The sequence below is a fragment of the Mytilus californianus genome, unplaced genomic scaffold (assembly GCF_021869535.1).
Source record: "Mytilus californianus isolate M0D057914Y unplaced genomic scaffold, xbMytCali1.0.p SCAF_1, whole genome shotgun sequence".
Classification (NCBI taxonomy): domain Eukaryota; kingdom Metazoa; phylum Mollusca; class Bivalvia; order Mytilida; family Mytilidae; genus Mytilus; species Mytilus californianus.
This window is the reverse complement of record NW_026262581.1, coordinates 67,447,596-67,468,318: the sequence shown is the minus strand read 5'-3', so window position 1 is coordinate 67,468,318 and position 20,723 is coordinate 67,447,596. Positions and strand designations below refer to the sequence as shown.

Below are 20,723 nucleotides of genomic sequence, written 5' to 3'. Positions count from 1 at the left end.
TTAAATTATTATTAAATAAGTCAATAATTGTTTAAAGATATTCGAATTTCAAAAATCCATTAAGAAATAAAAATCAATATCAAAATGAAAGTATGGTCTATTTTTCAAAATATCTGCAATGGCCTTTAAACTACACCCCCCCCCCCAAAAAAAAAAAAAAAAAAAAAAAAAAAAAAACATTGAATACAATAATAAAAACAAAAAATATAATCTTCACTTTTTAAGTTATTTAAACATCAAAACTTTCCATTGAAATTAATATGAGTAAACGTGTATGATGTAATTTGAGGTAAAAAAAAAACTAAAGTTTCAACTCCCTCAGGCAAAGTTGACCTTAGATCGATTTGGCTATTTTTTCTTATGAAATATGATCATATAGAACAGTTTCGATTCTCGCAGATCTGTGGCTTTCAAATATTCGGCTGTGAGCGTTCCAATAAAAAGCGCGTCAGAAGTAGGAAATTGTACAGTGTTGTTTTAATTTTTTCAGTCAAACCCTAATATGGTGGCGAATGCTTTCCTGTGCCTAATCAGTATTGTGATACAACAAACACAAGCATCTATTAAAACAATCTACTGTCCACCAAAATATAACAAATGTCTAAGTGAGAGAAGTAGCAATGCCAGACCAAAAGACGTACCAGGAGAAGAAATTGTCAGTTATTGCATCAATCAGTTTTTATGGGAAGATCCTCCATTTGACTATAAGAAAGATTCTAAAGTCCTGGATTTCGTAAAACAAATGTTTGAACAAGCCAACATGAAAAAAAAGAAGAGACCACGGTTAGTTCGGAAAGAGTATAGAATGCTGACAAAGAAGGAAAGAGAAGATTACCATGCAGCTGTAAATAGACTAAAGAATGATAAGGTAAACGATCGTTACAATAATTACCCGACACGTACAGACCGTGGACAACAATAAGGTAAATGTACCTGACATGTACAGTTCGTGGAGAACAATAAGGTAAATTTTACCTGACATGTACAGTCCGTAAAGAACAATAAGGAAAAATTCACCTGACACGTACAGTCTGTTGAGAACAATAAGGTAAAATTTACCTGATATGTTCAGTCCACGCAGAACAATAAGGTAAATTTTAGCTGACATGTAGAGTCCATGGAGAACAAAAATCAAAATTCACCTGACACGCACAGTCCGTTGAGAACAATAAGGTAAATTTTGCCTGACATTTACAGTCTGTGAGGAACAATAAGGTAAATGTTAGCTGATATGTACATTCCGTGGAGAACAATAAAGTAAATTTTACCTGACACGTACAGACCATGGAGAACATTTGGTAACATTCACCCGATACGTTCAGTCCATGGAAAACAATAAATATAGATTCTACCATTGCATTGGATGTGATACGATATTTCTCCACTCCAGAAAGTTACCTTTACAAATTTAAAACGCAATGCTCGCCGAAAATAATAAGGTTAAATACAAGATTGACATTTACCCGACATGTACAGACCGAGATAAATAATGCAAAGTTCGTAATTTATATTTGCCTGACACTTACAGACCAATGAAAAGAAATAAAGGTAAATACAAAATTGGTACACGACACGTAGAAACAAGTTATCAAGTTATAAACATATATTAACTGTAAAAAATTACTTTGGATAATGCTTGTTATATCTCTATCGTGAAAAGTTCAATTAACGAAAGGAAACGAACAATTAAAACTTTGAATCTGTTAGTTTTAAGATTGATTGATTGTTTGCTGCTGAACGCAACCTTTCAGCACTATTGGCTATTACGTAACTACCTGTTTTCATTGGGCGAGGAACCCGGAGTGAAAATCCTAGACAATTAAGATTGGAGTCAAACGGACCTGTCACGTAGTACAGTAGTGGGCTATTTATACCAATCGGCCCTGTGCTAGTTTTTAGAGAATCTATAAAGAAAACAAGTGATGGTTAACATATCATTTATTTAATAGTGAGTTTGTCAATGCAAATTTCTTTACGTGATTATGTAAGATTTATTATTCCAAGCTTAACGGTGTAACCAAAAATCTGTAGTACTTAAATTTCAAGTACAAATCAAGTACTGTAAAATACAGGTACTTAAATATTACAACAATTTTAAAGTAACAAAATAGTACTGAATATTAAAAGTAGATTTCCAGTACTACAGATGTTTTGTACAGAAATAGTACCAATGCAAAAGTAGCTGTGTATGTAATACCTAGAGTAATTTGCTTTATAAATACTAACATTTTTTTTTATCAAACATGAAATTTACAATAATACTGTAAACATTATAGAAAAACAAATATGTAATGGAATAAAGATGAAAACTACTCTAACTATCTAGATATTAATCATTATTTTATTTATTCACATGTAACGTTTGTTGTTGTAGAGCCTGAAACCAAATGTGTATGATTGTCTTGCAAATTTCCATAGGAGTTCATCTATTAAAAATGCACATTTTGGATCAGCCTTTCTTCCTTGGCATCGTGTCTTTTTAACCATGTAAGTAACATCTAGTAGAAAAAAAACGGATATCTATTTTACCGTTACTTTAGAATAAAGTGCTTCTCCTGTAGTGATATTTTATTGTATTTTAATTTATGTACTTACTTACTTATCTTCTTCATCTCCAGTGGGACATAAGGCCACAACAAACGGTCTCCACTTCTCTTTGTCTTTAGCCATATACTGGGCTTGGCCCTAGGTGTAACCCATTGCTTCCAATTCTGCTGTTACAGTTCTTCACCAGGTGATTCTTGGTCGCCCTGGTTTCCTTTTTCCTGATGGTGTCCAATAAAGAGCTGTTTTAGGTGTGCGGTGTTGTGGCATTCTCAGCACATGGCCTAACCATCTAAATCTTAGTTGAAGGTTTTCTGTTGTTATGCTCTTAGCATTACATTTCTCCAAGAGATTCTTGTTGCTGATCTTATTTGGCCAGAATATTCTATTGATCTTTCTTAGGCAGCTAGTATGGAATGCATCTACTTTTTGAAGGTCACTTACTGAAAGACGTCAAGTTTCTAAACCATACAGTAGGACAGATTTTACATTGCTGAAGCAGATTCGCATTTTGGTCCTTAAACTGTACTGGTTGGACTTCCAGATTGTATGAAGTCTTGCAAATGTTGAACGTACCTTAGATAGTCTTGCCTTTATATCCTTTCCTGTCCTATTATGACCAATGGACCATGTTTAATCAGCTAGAAGACATTGATTTTGCTGATAGCATGGCTATGTCATCAGCAAAATCAATGTCTTCTAGCTGAGTAAACATGGTCCATTGGATACCCCTTCTCTACTCTGATGATGTATGCATTTGTATCCAGTCAATAGCCAATAAAAACAGGATAGGTGACATAATACATCCATGTCTTACACCAGATTTTAACATCAAATGAGTCTGAGATAGAGCTACCAAGGATGACACTGCATCCAAAGCTTTTGTAGAAGGCTTTTATTAGCATCAGAATTTTAGTCGGAATTTCATATGATTTTACAATTCACGAAAGAGTTTCTCAATGTTATCTGTCAAATGCCTTTTTGAAGTCAATTAAATTAAAGAAAAGTGGTGCGTACCATTCTATGCCTTGCTCAATGAAGTTTCCTGAGCGTGAAAATTTGGTCAATGTATCCTCTCCCTCTTCTAAAGCCTGCCTATTCTTCTTTTAGCTTTTCACCTACGATTTCATCAATTCTTTTTTGCAGAATACTTTACTAGGGACAGAAAGTAATTTAATCTCTCTCCAGTTGTCAGAGTTGCGTAGATTACCTTTCTTTGGTAATTTCAAAATCAGGCCTTTCCTCCAGTCTGATGGTATGTCTCCTTCTTTCCAGATGACAAGGAAAAGATTGTGAAGCACTTTGGATAATGTATCTAAGTCTGCCTTTAACATCTCTGCGTGGATGTAATCAATGCCTGGTGCCTTGCCTGTTTTCAATGATTTAATGGCATTTCTTATTTCTTCTATGGATGGTGGTTCTGTGTTGATGTTTAAATTGTCTTTTGATGGTTCAGGGTTAGCTATGACATCAGGCTCAGGGCAGCTTTGAAATGTTGGACCCATCTTTCTGCTTGTTCCCGTTCTGTTCTCAATGAATTGCAATTTTTTCGTTTACATTGGCCGTCTGAGCATTTGATGTTCTACAAAGTTGTTTGGTTATTTTGTAAACTGTACTCAACTCTCCAAGAATGGCTGTCTTCTCTGCGTCTTTTGTTAGGTCGTCTAGATATTGTCTTTTATCTTTTCTAGCACTTCTTTTAACCTCTTTGTCTTTTGTTCTGTATGTTACTTGTAGTTGATCTGGTAACCTTTTGATTTTGCATTTTCTATTTTCTGTTTTTTAGTTTTTATTTCTTCAATTTTTTGCAAGGTTTCCGGTGTTAGCCAATCTTTGTTCTGTTTTGTCTTGTGACCAACTGTCTTTCTGCAGTCTTTACATAAATATATTTGATATTATCCCACTTATCTTGTATACTGCCTTCTCCATCATCAGGGTTGTCTAACACACTAAACCGATTTTTCAATTCTAAGCAAAATGCTTTCTTGACATTTAGTGACTTCAGCCTTGCTGTGTCTAGTCTCTTTCTGTTCTGATTTTCAGTTGGTGCTTTTCTTAGTTTTAATTTGATGCTAGCTTTCAGTAGATAGTTATCACTATTTTCATCTATACCCCTGAGTACTCGTACATCTCTTAATGATCTACGCCACTTGTTGTTCACAAATATGTGTTCAATCTGGTTTACTGTTCTTCCATCCGGTGATTTCCTTGTTAGTTTATGGATGTTTTTATGAGGAAAGATGGTCCCTCCTATCACCAATTTATTGCAAAGACAAAGATCGATAGTACATTCGCCTTTATAATGTATCACCCCGCAACCATGCCTGCCCATGACATTTTCAGATCAGTGTTATCAGATCCTACTTTTGCATTAAGATCTCCCATTATTACCAGCATGTCGTATTGAGGTACTTTAGAAATGGCAGTCTGCAGCTGTTCGTACAAATCATCCTTGATATCATCTTCAGCTTCATTTGTTGGTGTGTAACACTGTGTAATAGAAAGCTTACAGTAGTCTGAATTAAATCTTGCTGTTACTAATCTATCACTGATTAGTTCCCATTCTAGTAATGTTTCTGCCTTTTTTTTGCATATAATTATCGCTACACCATTAATATGACTGTCTTTGTGTCCAGAGTGCAGGATGATGTTTCAACTATTTGTTCTAGTCTTTCCTGACATTCGCTCACACCAAGAATGTCCAACATGTAGTGCTGTATTTCCTTGATGACCAGTGCAGTCTTTGATTTTTATACCTGGTTCGAACATTCCAGGCTCCTATATATATTTGTGCTTTAGGCCCTAGAAGACTCATATTCATTTGCCTAGTTTCCACATTAGGGCTTTCACTAGGAGAAGGCATTCCGCTGTTGTTTGAGTCCCCCGTTGAACCTATAACAGAGGGTATTCTAATTTTATTTGTTGTAGTTTCTGCAACTGTGATTGCTTTTACAGGATGGGGGAGTTGACCCTATGCCAATCACTCCAACCTGGAGGGCCAGGGAATTTATGGTCAAGGTTTCCAACCCCTAGAAGGACTGATGTCCTGAGCTAATGAATTCATTCTATCAGGTTTGTTTTCGAAATTTACCATCCCCTAGTTGAGTTGTCTTACTGGGCTACGACTCTCATCTAACCGACTATTTACCCATGCTGGGGCAAGTTTGATGAGTGCTAGGGCATGTCCACACACCGGTGGGACTACACACTGCATCTCTAGGGTCATTGCTGCTCCGATATCTCCTGCAGTTTAGCATTAGGTACTAGACCCCAGTTTACGTGCAATGTCGTGGCGAGGCACTGCAGAAGTCTTGGTAGTATAGAAGCTATGTACTGGCAGGAAAGACTTACGTACTCGGCTTTCTTTTCACACAAGTATTCTAGCCAGCGGTAATAAACAAATCATAGACTTTCTATCACACTTCACGCATATCACTACCCTGTGGCATAAACTACCAGCACGCAATTTATGCACCTTTTGTTTTTTTTTGTTTTGTTTTTTTTTTTGCTAGACTTGTAGCATTTTAGAGCTTGAAATATTGTATTTGTTTGTAATGCCTTATGCACATGCATTTAATAATCAATTTTCGATTTCGATACAACACACAAAACAATAATGTACATATCTCATCTAGTTTTGAGTGAATGTACCTTTAAAACTAACAACTACAAGGCCAGCAACTCGATGCCATCTTGTAAAAAAGTCTACATCAAAAGATTATCGCGGTGAGTTTCGAAAAATCCTGTAAAAATATTATTTTCCTTTGGTAAAATTTGTTTGAAAAGTAGATTCCCCTATATTTGAGAATATAATATTCGAGCACGAAAATTTTGGATTTTGCATAAGATGGCGTCGAGTTACTAGCTTTGTGGTTTTATTTTGATACAGTGTGGATTGTATAAAAGGGGTTATATCAGAGTTAAATCACTCGAAATAAAACAAGAAATCTCAGCATGGTTAGATGTGTGATATTAAAATAGTTAATTGAATATTTATTGCATTGAATGATAATTCTCTTACTTCCTAATAAGTTCTGGGAACATCATTGGTTAAAAACGAATACTTGGAAACATACACGGTCATTGGGCGTGTCGTTTTTTAAACAATAGTCAGTGGGCGTGTTATATTTTAATTACACGGTTAGTACATGTAGTTGTTAGTAGTAGAGTTACATTCCTTTAAAAAACCACGGTGTTGTTCTAATATTAGCATACATTGTAATAAAATTAAGAATAAAAATGGGGAATAAGACAAAGAGACAACAACCCAACCAAAGAGCAGAAAACAGTAGAAGGCCACCAATGGGTCTTCAACACAGCGAGAAAACCCCACACCCGGAGGCGGGCTTCAGCTGGCCCTAAATAAAAATGTGTACTAGTTCAGCAAAAATGGACGTCATACTAAACTCCTAAACATATAAATGAACTAAAATTTAAAAAAAAAAACATACAAAACTAACAAAGGCCAGAGGCTCCTAACTTGGGACAGGCGCAAAAATGCGGCGGGGTTAAACATGTTTTGTAAGATCTCAACCCTCCCCCTTTACCTCTAGCCAATGTAGAATAAACAGACACACAGCAATAAGCACAGTAACACTCACTTTAAAAGAAGTCCGAGTCCGATGTCAGAAGAAGTAACAAAAGAAACTATGCAAAATGACAATGATACATAAATTAACAAACTTAAGGACTACTAGCAGTTACTGACATACCAGCTCCAGACTGCAATTAAACTGATTGAAAGATTATGTCTTTATCATATGAAAATAATCATGCACAATCCCTCCCGTTAGGGGTTTAGTATCATACCATCATAAAATATACGAGAAGAACATAACCCGTATCATGCCAGCAACTGGTTTTAGAAAAAATGTGTGTATTTCCGTTACAAAGACCCTATGAGTGAATCAATATTAATACCAAAATATACCATCTTCAATGACCTTACAACAGAATCGTAACTATATCCCCTCTGAATAAGTCTGTTTAAATGTTTGGTTAGCTTTTGAGGTGAATGCCGACATTTTTGTAAAGAATATTACCATAAAAGATTGGATGTGAAATACCTGAACGTATAAGATGTCTTCATGTTGATTTATATTTACGAATAATGTCCTTGTACCGATGATAAAACTTAGTAAATGTTTTGACTAGTTTGTGATATCGAAAACCCTGGCGTTATAATTTTTCAGTAATACATAGATTTCTTTCGTTAACATCAAATACGTTGTAACATACATGAGCGAATCGAACAAGTTGAGATATATAAACACCATAAGATGGTGACAAGGAAACGTCACCATCTAAAAATGGATAATTAACAATAGGAAATGAAAAATCATCTCTTTTATCATAAATTTTGGTATTAGGTTTCCCGTTAAAGATATAGATATAAGGATCCAGGAAAGGGCAGTGGTCATTGTTAATGTTAGCTATATTTAAAATCAGTTCAGCAGGATAAATCTCTTTAGTGTACATACTGAAGTCGTCATTATTGAGAGCCAATAGATCATCCAAATATCTAAAAGTGTTATTAAATTTTTGTGTCAGATGTTCTTTCGATGGGTCTTTGCTGATTTTAGTCATAAATTGTAACTCATAACAATACAGAAACAGGTCCGCAATAAGTGGTGCACAGTTAGTCCCCATGGGAATTCCGATAACTTGACGATATACGGGATCTCCATAGCGAACAAAAAATTTTATCTAGTAAAAATTCAAGGGCAGTTATAGTATCAAAGCAGGTCCAATTGACATAGTTCTTTTGTTTGTTGTTACTAAAAAATGACCTAAAAGAGTTTGAACATATATATTCGCAATCTGACTTTTTAAATGCCCATTTAATTAAGTGTGTGATTTTTTTCTTAATAAGATTATGAGGCAAAGTGGAATAAGGTAGAAAAATCTAAACTTTGAACAGATTCGAAATCACCAATATAAGCATGCAATTTATCAAGTACTTCCAAAGAATTTTTGACACTCCAAAAGTAATTTATTCCACTATTTCCAAAGGCCTTATATGAACAATTTATTACCAGGTATTTGATTGTTCTAAGTGTACTTGTAAGTAAAATAGACAGTTTAGTAGTGGAACAATGGCCTGAAGACGAAATAAATCTGTATTTGTAAGGTGTTTTGTGCAGCTTCTGAAGCCAGTACATAGTTGGAACTTTCATTGTATTTGGTTCTGCTTGTAAAGAGGTAGCTAAAGCTAAAAGTTTATGTTTGTTACAGATGTCATTTTCCGAATATGGAGTCAGTTGGAATGTTGGTGAATTGGTGATTTCGTTTTGCAGAACCTCAATGTAAAATTTACGTCAAACAATAATGATATTATTAGCAGCCTCATCAGCCGGGACAAAAATTAATTCCTTGGCGAGTTCTTTTAGCTTATGTTTGCTACGAGAAATAGGGCTATTATGGTTGTTGTTAGGAGTGAACTGTTCTTTAAAATGTTGTATACGTATATCAACTATGTGCATTACTGAATTAAAAAAAAGAATCTAAGGATTTCTTGTCAGCTTTTTCGCGTTTTATTCATTTCGAGCAGTAAGTACGGAGTGAGTCGTGGATGATGTTACGACACTCATTCCAACTAATAATTGGGGGACGATATTTAGGTCCTTTACTGAGGAATGATTTCAACTCTCGGTCACGAACGATGTTAAGGTCTCCTGTTATAACATTGGAACTGGTGCCATAAATAAACATACATAATTATACTTTTCAAGGTTAATAGGCAAACACATGTGTTACGCTGATTTTCTCATTAATGATGAATAAAGGTTCTGTTTGACGTTGTGTTAAAATTGTGATGTCAAGGATCTTTGAAATTATATTGCTATTGTTTGCATTTGTTGTTTTATACACCAGTGCAAGTATGGTCTTAATATGAAGACTTTATCGCTGAAATAGTCCACTAGCACCAAATATTGCTTTATGAGTAATATTGATCAATATATCAATAACAGAAAAGTATATCGTTTATTACAACCACGTTTAAATTCCCAATATTAAGATTGTAGGTAAAATATATTCGTTAAGCAGTGTGTTAGGAAACACTACCACACAGTGTAACTAAAAATACAATACCGCTATATCCTATACTCCAGCGCATGTGGATCATAGCTTCAGCTGTAGATGTCTTTTGGTTTTTTATTGTCGTTGAATATGTGTTTCATTGATGTCTATCCCAGTATTTTCAGTAAAATTTTGAATTCCATGGTACTCTTTTTATTTTTGCCTATTTTTATTTTTATATTTTGTGGCTTCTTCTTCGATCACCAACCAAACAGGCCACAAAATAATTGGCATGTATGGTGCTTACGATCGATAATACTTGTTAACCACTTACAAAAATATATAAAATAATGTCGGACAAACGAATAGCTTACAACTTTCGGATATTTTATGGAGTAATTAGTTTGAAAAATGTTAATTTTAGCTCTATTATATGATAATATCAGAGTTGCAAATTAATTTCAAAACCCTCAAATTTAAGAAAGAATATCAGTCATTGAAACAATTAAGTGACGCCATCACGAGTTGGTTGACCGTTATGGAATAACCGTTTCACAGATGATATCGGATATGTTCCTTATGTCGTAACTACAATACCCTTCCCTTTTCACGAATGTGACTTACCGAATTAGACTATTTACCGGATTTGTAATAACATAAGCAACACGACGGGTGCCACATGTGGAGCAGGATCTGCTTACCCTTCCGGAGCACCTGAGATCACCCCCAGTTTTTGGTGGGGTTCGTGTTGCTTAGTCTTTAGTTTTCTATGTTGTGTCATCTGCACTATTATTTGTCTGTTTGTCTTTTTATTTTTGGCCATGGCGTTGTCAGTTTGTTTTCGATCTATGAGTTTGACTGTCCCTCTGGTATCTTTCGTCCCTCTTTTAAGCTTTTTTGTGAAAGTTAATGGAAAAAAGGTTGTGGGTGAACGCCAATGAGACACCAACCCAACGATAAGAATTACCAAAAGACGTATTGAGGTCAACTGAAATGCTTTAACAATAGACAGGTGTCTATACAGTCAGGATTCTACTTCGTCAAAATTATCTCCTCATTACGCCAGTTCATTTTTACAATCGTAAAAATGGAAGCCATTGTAGGGATGACGCGCTTCCAATTTAGCTCTTGAAAACCGATAAATTTATCCACATAGCACCATAAAGATCCTAATATGCCAGGTGTATTTTAAAAGACAAATGTATCTACTAGCTATTGAGCATCAGTTAATGTACTTGTCTGCATTCAGTCAACTTAAAACTATTGTGGGATCGGTTGTCAGGTGGAATTTTCGGAAATTTATAAACATTTAAAAAAATTCTAATTAAACATTTCGTGGAAGGGCAGACTAAAAATTTTCAGTGGTTCAAGACCATAAACCCTAATTATCACACACAAACAATGAAGTTTTTTCGAAGAAATGCATTTTGAAGATCCAACTTAAAAGTCAGTCGTCAAGTACTTTTAGTAAAAATTTGCTATTCGAACACACCTACTCAGTTTTTGTGATTCATTAGAAAGGTTTTGCACTTGACCCATATATTTAATTTTTTAGTACTGTGAACTTTCGATGTTATAAAGTCAACCTGTAGCCTTGATATATGAAAATAATAGAATCTGAATCGAGATGATGTATCAAATACTCTTGCTTTATACGTTTTCAAGACAAAATATTTAACCCAAACACGCCCAAACATAAAAAGGTGCACTCGATTTTATCTTTTCGATGCAATTGTTACCCATTTTTTTGAATTTTTTCTTGAGTTACATAATGGAAGGGCAGAGACGAAAATTAAGGAACAAACCGATTGATATGTTCTCCGTCCGTGGTAATAAAAAAATAAAAATCGGAGGTTATGCATTTTTTAGATCCAACTGAATAGACACCCATGTCGTCGACTTGATATTTAATTGTTCTGCTTAATTATGTAATAGATAAATTGAAAACTTATGCAAATTGTGTTTTTATGATAAAATACTTCGTAATTTAGCCGAAAACTGTCATTTTATTTGTTTCTATTAAATTTTAAAAATTTTGTTACTATAGTAAACATTACAGTAAGCATTTATCGCCTTCTCTAACAAAGAGCTTCGATTCTTTTGTTCTATTTCAACTGGGTTTCCGCCTGTATATAATATGTGAGGATCTAAACTATATCATTTTTTAGACTGACTCCCTGGCTACAATAAGCACTTGTATGTTTTTGTTGCAGATAGTCTTTATGGTCTAGAAAATTAAAGTCTTGAGACAGCATTTAAATGTCACAAAAATTTATAATTTTAATTCATTACTATACACCTTGAGTATTACTATACTTATCTAAAAGAGGACGGCCATGGTCAGTAATTTCATAGCTTTAACCATAAATAATTCAACAATCATTCTGATTTATTTATGAAAATCTTAAACCTACAACTTAAGAAAAATATATATCAAATTGAAAGTGAAGTAAACTATAGTTTTGTTATACACATATGCACTTTAGTGGTACTACAATCTGTCGATATCTTTATTTTGGCATTGCACGAGGTCATGTTTTTTCCCTGACTGTTAATGACGTCTTTACACTAAATCCATTGGATGTTGGATGTGTACTGATTGATATTTTAGTCTTAGATACATGATTTATTTTATTAGTTGTTATTGGCTTTGAACTAGTACTCTCAGATCTGTACTTAGTGCCCTTTTTGTTGTTAGGGATGAGGAATACCCTGCCACGTTCAGTCTGTGTTTATGTTTGATGTTTTCTGCTTTATATCGATCTGATGAATTAAGCCTTTTTCAACTGATTATTATAGTTCGTTCTTATGTTGTGCTGTTACATCACTGTCCAAGGTTAAGGGGAGGGTTGAGCGCTCACAGACATGTTTAACCCTGCCACATTCTGTATGTGCCTGTCCTAAGTCAGGAGCCTGTAGTTCAGTGGATGTTATTGGTTCATGTCTGTCATATTTGTTTTTCGTTAATTGTTTTGTTATAAATTAGGCCATTCGTTTTCTCAATTAAATTGTTTCATATTTTTCATGTCGGGGCCTTTTATAGCCGACTATACGGTATGGGTTTTTCTTATTGTTGAAGGCCTAACAGTTGCCTATAATTGCTTACATCCATTTTATTTGAACTTTGCATAGTTGTCTCATTGGCAATCATACCTCATCTCCTAGTTTTATATACCATTTATTTTAAATATAATTATGGTGGTCAATATTTTTGCAGATATGAAACTGCTTTGGGAATGGCGTGTCCGTACTGGGATCCAACTCTTGACAATGAATTAAACAATCCATCAGATTCATGTTTATTTACGAAAAAGTTTGCAGGAAATCCGAATGGAAAAATTGGGCTTCCATATGACAACTGGAAGCATGAGGGAGGAGGATATGTAACACGCAATGTCGGGGGTCTGGGAGGTGAATTACTAACGAAGAAAAATGTATATGATGTTTTATCTAGAAAACGTCACGCTCAGATAACGAACAGTAAAAGTAGGCGCTATTTCCTAGAGGAACTTCATGGTAAATGTCATTCTTTTGTCGGCGGTAATATGGCAAAACTCACAACTGCACCACAGGATCCTCTGTTCTGGAACTTGCATGCATTCGTTGATTGCTGGTGGGAAAAATTTAGACAAAAACAAAATGCAAATAGAATCAATCCAGAGAAAGATTATCCTTATACCAAAAAGAAAGGACACCGACGTTACGATTTGATGGATGGTTTTGGAAAAATAACAAATCAAGGGTTCGGCATATCAGACAAATTCACCATATCCGATAAAGCGAATGATTTTAAGAAATTTCGAAATATAGATGGGTTTTCTAACCATTTCACTAAAGAAATTTACCAGTGTCAATCCTTCCCGTCTTGCAGTCGAAGTAAGCCAAGCTGTGGGTCTCCCTGGCTTGATTGTAACAAATCAAAATGGGTTTGTGTTCCAAAAACAAATAAAGCCAATCTCAATAGATTGGATTCAACTCCAAGTTTTCTAAACACGGTGCAAAATCGATTCGAAGTCAATGGAAATGCAGATTCCAAACAATGGGTTTATATAAACTGCTTGATAGTGTTCCAACGTCCACGAAATGTCAAGTTTAAATCGTTTCCAATTCACAAGGGTGTACCATCAAACAAAAATGATATATATTTTGAAGGGAGCAAGAACATAACAAAATCTAATCCGAAGGCATACGACAAACATATTACCCTTGATTCGGGATTCGAAAGGGTGAATGTTCATATTGAAGGCACAAATTACGACGGAAGGGCAATCGAATATGCAATTGTAGACGCTAGGTTTGGGATAAGTGAAGCAATGACTTATTTACCTGTTCGGAAACCAATGAATCACAAAGCGACACACGTATTGTTAACAGCATTTGATTCAGGTGGCAGGCTATGCCGACCCTATTGCAGACACAGAAGATATCGGAAAAAATTTGTACCGTGTACAGGCTGCTTAAAGATAGATACCAGAAAACCTCGAATGTATAGTTATTCTTATGTAGAAAGTGTATCGAAAAGATGGAATTTGCATAATACCAACGATAAAAACTGTCCTCGTTCTAACGATGACGGAGTGTATATCAAATTCTTCTGTAATTTTCTAGACTTGTGGCCATGGGAAAAAGCATGATGCAACGATTATTTATTGGATATTTATCAAACATTAGAAACAAAAATTCAATTTAAACTGATAAAAATTATGTACTTCTAAAATGGTGTTTTTGGAAAATTAAAAGAATTCAAATGAATGATCCTATAGTTGTCACCTGAATTTTTTTAAAAGATAAGAAAAAACATCTGTCATGTTTCAGTAAAATATTATTCCATTCTCGTTTATTATTTTCATCTGCTGGTATTACTTTCCTTTGTATTGGAGATAATAATCAGGTACTGTATAGTGCTTCAGTCACATAAGCTCTATCCTTCGCGTTGTAAGGCACTGCATCACGATTTAAGTAAATGCAACTTCATATGAAAAACAAACTTATCATTCCATAACATGTAAGAAGAATGCCTGTTTTTTTTCTAGAATCTTTATGTCTATTTGATCCTCAAAACGTTATGAATATCCAAAAAGACCTGGGCTTGATTCTTTTTGAACATTTGTTTGCATGGAGTTTGTATTTTCTACAAAAATTGTTAAAATCAGTAAAAGAAACACACATACAGACATTTATAGATATGCAAACATTTATTTTTGGATTCATCAGTTACCAAATGTTGGTCTGTAAAGTATGTTGGGATGAAGACCTTTAGATATCTTTTGGTGTTTGTGTTGTTTGTTGCTGTCTCATTGACAACATTGGCCAACATGTCCTTTTGTGTATTTCAGAACAATACATCGTAATTTATTTTGCTTACGACGTATTTGTTAAAGCCAAGCATATTTTTTTTTCTGATATTATCATAATAGTGTCTTAAATGATTGATTGATTGATTGATTGAGTATTTGTTGCTTAACGTCACTTCGGCTGGTAATTTAATGCACAAGCGTCAAATTATTTTTCTTAACAATTGGACCATTCACATTTCCAGATTTTTACCATAAGAAGCAATAACGGCATTCATGCATTAACTCCAAAATATTCAATTACAATCTTTACAAACCTGTTCGTGCATTTTTCATTGTTATTCGAAGCAAAATAATTATCTAAGATTCCTGGGACGATCTCACTACACAAAAGATCTCTTTTGTTTACTTATTGTACCTCGAACTTATTAACCCGGTGTAGGTCTTTAAGTTGCAGGTTTTTTTTACTAAAAGTCAATCGGGCATGACTAATAAGACACAAAAGGAATTCATTTTCAAAATAAGCCCATATCTCATTTACTTACAGTGGCCGTTATGTATTGTGAATTCATATCGTTTCGTTTTTGGCATTTGTCTACCGGAGAAAAAAAAAGGGGGGGAGGGGGGCTCATAACTTAACTTACGATTTTGATCGTGGTTCAACTTTATTCTATTACGGCATACGTTTTACCTCTAGTCAACGCTCAATCTAAAATTGTTATGATTTGCTTGATTTTGATCCACTTTACATCTCGTCGTAAATATGCATGACAGTCTTCAGTTGATAGTTATCTCAGATAGTTTACTAATATTTATAAATTTAATTTTCAAGCGTTAATTTCAGCATTTCTTTCCTTATTTTTCTGTTTGCATTTAATCTTTTTAAACATAAAATAACGTAGTCCACATTAGGGGTTACATTATATCCTATCCAACCATACTAGGAGGAGGGGAGAAGAACAGAAAAAAAATTCTGCATTGAGTGGCAATAAATCATAAGCGTACAACGACGGCAGTCACTGAAGTGAACCGATCTAATTTAAATTGATCTAAATGTCCTAGTATGAACGGGGTCTAAGAGACAAAATTTGCTGTTTCAAGTTTGTTTTTTTTTTATATCTGGTATAATAATTGTTATAAAAGCAGCCGAACAGCCAAACTGACACACCCATTTGGCAAGGGTATACTGTCGGACTGGAGAGATCCAGATATGTCAATATTTCTATATCAACTATAAGTCAACTTAGTCTTTTGTTATAGAAAGATACAGAATAAGCTCAAAACTGTCCCATGACTAAAAATTACGGAGTTAATTCAACAATATCTATCACAACAGGGACATTTGATTTATTATTATTTACCGTTAAAGATATCCTGACAAGCACAAGTGTTTGGTTGAAAAACATCACCTGCTATTATTTTTTTTTTTAATTTCGATCGGTGGAAATTAAAGGAGGTGTAATATTACTGTCTTTTGATGAGGTAAATATGTGGTTTTATTGACTTTTGAAAAACTGAATATTCACTGAGGCCAACGGCTGAAGTGAATGTCACTACGTTTTTCAAAAGTCAATTAAACCACATATTTACCGTAACAAAATACAGTAATTGTTTTATTCCATGTTCGGAAAGAGAAAAATATGTTTTTAATAACAGTTATTTGTTAAAACCAATTGTACGTCAAACATTTTACCGTTATTATACACGTAAAAGCACGGCGTTTTCCGCGGTGAATATACTTTTTCAGCAGGTGAATATGCTTTTTTATTCAAAATCCAGTTCATATAGAAAACCCTACTAAAATTCTATCAATATGAAATAATTAATTAATATTCAGGACAATTACATGTAAATATAATATGAGTATTAACCCTGCTTTGTACTAGATCGACACGCTGAACCAGTTTTTTTTACGTGTAAGTTCACATGAAGATATCATTTCGCAGGAAGAATAGTCAACCCTACCCGGAAACATTTCTGGCTCCGAACCGACAAGTCTGTGCTCTTACTTTCAAATACCGCTAGTTTAGCGTTGAAACAGCAAATACATGTACCATTTTTTACGTCTTTGTTAGACCCGGTCGAGATTCGAACCACGACCTCCCGATCTCGAGGAGAACACACACACGAAACAAACAAGGAGAGTGATAGTACAGAATATCATACCAAAAACTAATGTACAGAGATAAATAAAATACAGTTTCACAAAAAATTCATGCTATTGTAAGACATAATAGTGTCCTGTGAAAAAGTGTCCACCTGGACAGTTTTTCATAGAATTTTGGTATTAAATAATGTCCATTGCCATGAAAAATTGTCCCTCAAGTGGACAGATTTTTACTGCAGAAGTTATGAAATAGTGTCTACCCACAGGACAAGTTTTCATAGTAGTTGCTATTAAATTGTGTCCTCCAAGGAAAATGATACAAAGGTCATTAAAAAGTTTTATCATACTTGAATTTTAATAAAATCTAAACGATTGATTAGAAATTGATTAATATACAAATGTAAACAAACAAATAATGGATGGAAGTGAATATAGAGACATTTAAGTTCTAAGAAATACCCAGCTAATGCTAATGACAATGAAAGAAGAACAATAAGAAGGAAGTGAGTAAAGTATAAAATCAAATGTGAAGAACTTTACTATATTTATCATGAGAAGAAGGAAAAAGAAAATATAGAATTTCGGTATCAAATAATGTCTATTGCCATGAAATATTGTCCCTAACATGACTAAGTGGACAGCATTTTACAGCAACAGTTATGAAATATGATCCACCTACGGGACAATTTTTTCGTAGTAATTGTTATTAAAATGTGTCCTCGAAAGAAAATAATACTGAACAACATCTGTTACTTGTTTGAATTTCAATCATTATACATGTATATATATTAAAAAATATTTATTAGAAGATAAGGATGGTATGAGTGCCAATTAGACAACTCTCTGTCAAAGTAACAATGTATTAAAGTTTGCAATTATAGGTTAAAATACGTCCAGTAATAACAAGGCAATGGATATCATTTAATACTTTAATCATATAAAAAATGTCCTGGCGGACATAATATCCTGTGAAAAAATGTCCACCTGGACAGAATTATAGTAAAAAATAATGTCCATGTTCATGGACACTTTTTCATACCTGAGGACATATTTTCATAGAAAATTGTGTCCGGGACACAGTTAAATAAGTAAATATTGTCCATGGACAGTATTTACTATGAAATAATGTCCGGTGGACATTATTTCATGGGGGACATTATTAAATTCTACACTATTTTCCATTGTGACAATACACATGGGAATAATATACTGACATTAAATTATGTCCCAGAATAAACTGATTATTTCTGAACGTTTAACATGTCATATTTGTAATTCAACCATAGCCTGAGCAAATGTCGGAATACAAGAAGAAAATGAACAAAACGATATTACTGTTTAAAATATTTATCTTAGGTCGGAAAACAAAAAGATATAATTAAACAAAACGATATTGGTTCTAAAATCGTTATTTTCGTTAATAGATACTAACAGACCAAGGGAACATTCATAAAAATTATTAAAGTTTAACATAAAACTAAATTTATCATTAATAGAATATAATTATATATTATCACCCCGCGGTTTTAACAGTGAATACATTTATGAAAATCATACGGAACATATGAGTAACAATTATCAGGAATGAACACAAATAAATTAGTATCTAAATTAATGTATAAACTCACGGTAGATATAGTGTCCGGCTAGGATCGTGGTTTTTCGAGTGATTTGGTCGGGTTAATTTCAAGTGTGACCACTTTTTTTCGAGGTGAATATGAACAAAAATGTAAACTAACAGACTTCCTATCTAACAAGACGTGATATAGACGCTTGAGTTTAATATACAAGGTTATACAATGTATGTTAGTATTTGTTATAAAAAGATATTATTAATCAGACATTATTTTTCGTTAAAAAAAGTTAAAATTAGCCTTAAAATGCTTTTATTCCAAAATACAGCTATTTTTATACACATACCAATGCAAATGTCGAAGGAAATGCATACATGGAATCTATATATCCTTAGAAATACAGACACTTTACAAAAATTCTTGTTATTGCATTGAAAACGACATTTTGAGACTAAATTCATGTATTTATGTTCGGGTTTTTTCGAGAGCAGTCCGGGCTTTTTCGAGTGCGTCCGTTTTTTTTCTCGAGTGATTATACAAATTTCCTATAGCTTAAAATGTTATGTGTCAGTGTATTTACGTTTAAAAACAATAAACAAAGGTTTAAATTAAGTACATTTCAAGGCATGAAATCAATGCATTCGTCAGTTTGAAAATGGTGTACTAACACTTACATGTTATAAACAAGTATCGTACGTCATTTCTATATATTGTTGTTTGTCATATCTTATAAATTACATGTACAGTATATATTCGTGATGTCAAAAATATATTGTAAGCATAGATAATTTGGATTAAGCCGTACATACAGATAGTGTGTTAAGCTGATGAACTATTCATTTCATTGTTAATTATGTATGAAATTTAATTCAAATGTTATTGTCAATGGGAATAGAAATGGGGCGGATTAAGTGTGTGTGTGTTTTTTTTATTTTTTCTTCATGGATTTTTTTTGTGTGGGGACGGGGGCAGGCCTCCTTTAGTAGAATATGTTTTATTACATAGCATTTTTCTGATTCCTCACTGCTGTCTAGTAGTTTTCTTACTCCTTTTTATAAAATCCCTGAGTTCACCACTAAAAATATTGTTAACTGTAAAAACAAAAGTAGCATGAAATGAAGTTGAAAAGATTATGAGTCTCCTGCACTATGTTTTAAAGACTGTTTTATAAAGGATCCAATAATTTCTAATTTAGCACTGCAGAGTTGTGGTACGTTTTCCGAACCGAAAATTTGCATTAAATTGAAAAAGGTTAATTTTGATCCACGTAGTATTATACGCCAGTTCTATTTTTCTATTTAATAGTTTCGATTTCTGAAACAAGTGTTAATTGAATAGATTCATTGTTAGGAATAACAATGGAATTTGACCACAAGGTGTGACGAGTGGGGTTATAAATATTGCGTTATCTTCAGTCTCTTCTCGTCTTATATCCGTCAATATTGACAACTGCATACTATGAGTATGATCAGAAGTCCATTACTAGACGAAGTGTGCAAGCTGTACTATATAGTAAGGCGATCACGATGTCCCCAGGTGGTCCTCCCAAATCTCGTTTTATAACTATGGAATCATGGGTAAAAATATTATCATCAAACAGATAGTCTCCTTGAGTGTTTGATTAATTATCAGTTTGTTGTAAATGAAGTGAGCCGACTAAGTGCGGTGGTTTCTTATTGCCAGTTATTTAACTTCATTTTAATTCAACATTTAGAAAATGATATAAAACTGTATAAACGAATACATTGGTACCATTTTTCATCGCGCAAAGGCAAATGAGAACTATAAAATCTGCCGTGTCGGACCGTAAAAAAGTATCATCTATTTAAAAGATATAGTTGTTTTTGTCAAAATATCGTCATAATTGCCTCTTTTTTTAAATAGAACGTTGTGTTGACGAATTATGTCTCGGTTACTTACGGCATCAAGGAAGCTATATAGTACGGTGATAAATAAGCAAAAGACCAACCCGAATAATTCAGTCGTTATATTCCACTGCTCTACGATGGCTACATTAACCTCGCGAGTGGGAGAGTCGATCACGGGGAGGGACTGAATTATTCGGGTTAGCAAAAGACGGGGTTTTTTTCTTCGCTTCTACCGAAATACATAAAGTTTGTTTAAAGTTTTGATTTGTCGTGTGTTGCTAGCTTTACGTTCAGTGGCAATTATATCATGCATATC

The 20,723-nt window shown here is 33.8% G+C and overlaps 1 protein-coding gene across 1 annotated transcript; it reads left to right on the top strand.

Moving 5' to 3' along the window:
- Positions 1-494: 494 nt before the first annotated feature.
- LOC127725770 (tyrosinase-like protein 2) lies at positions 495-14,275 on the top strand. Its single transcript, XM_052233075.1, has 3 exons — positions 495-868; positions 9,516-9,565; positions 12,782-14,275. The coding sequence occupies exons 1-3, from the start codon at positions 503-505 to the stop codon at positions 14,196-14,198; spliced, it is 1,833 nt and encodes a 610-aa protein (XP_052089035.1). The 5' UTR covers positions 495-502; the 3' UTR covers positions 14,199-14,275.
- Positions 14,276-20,723: the final 6,448 nt, after the last annotated feature.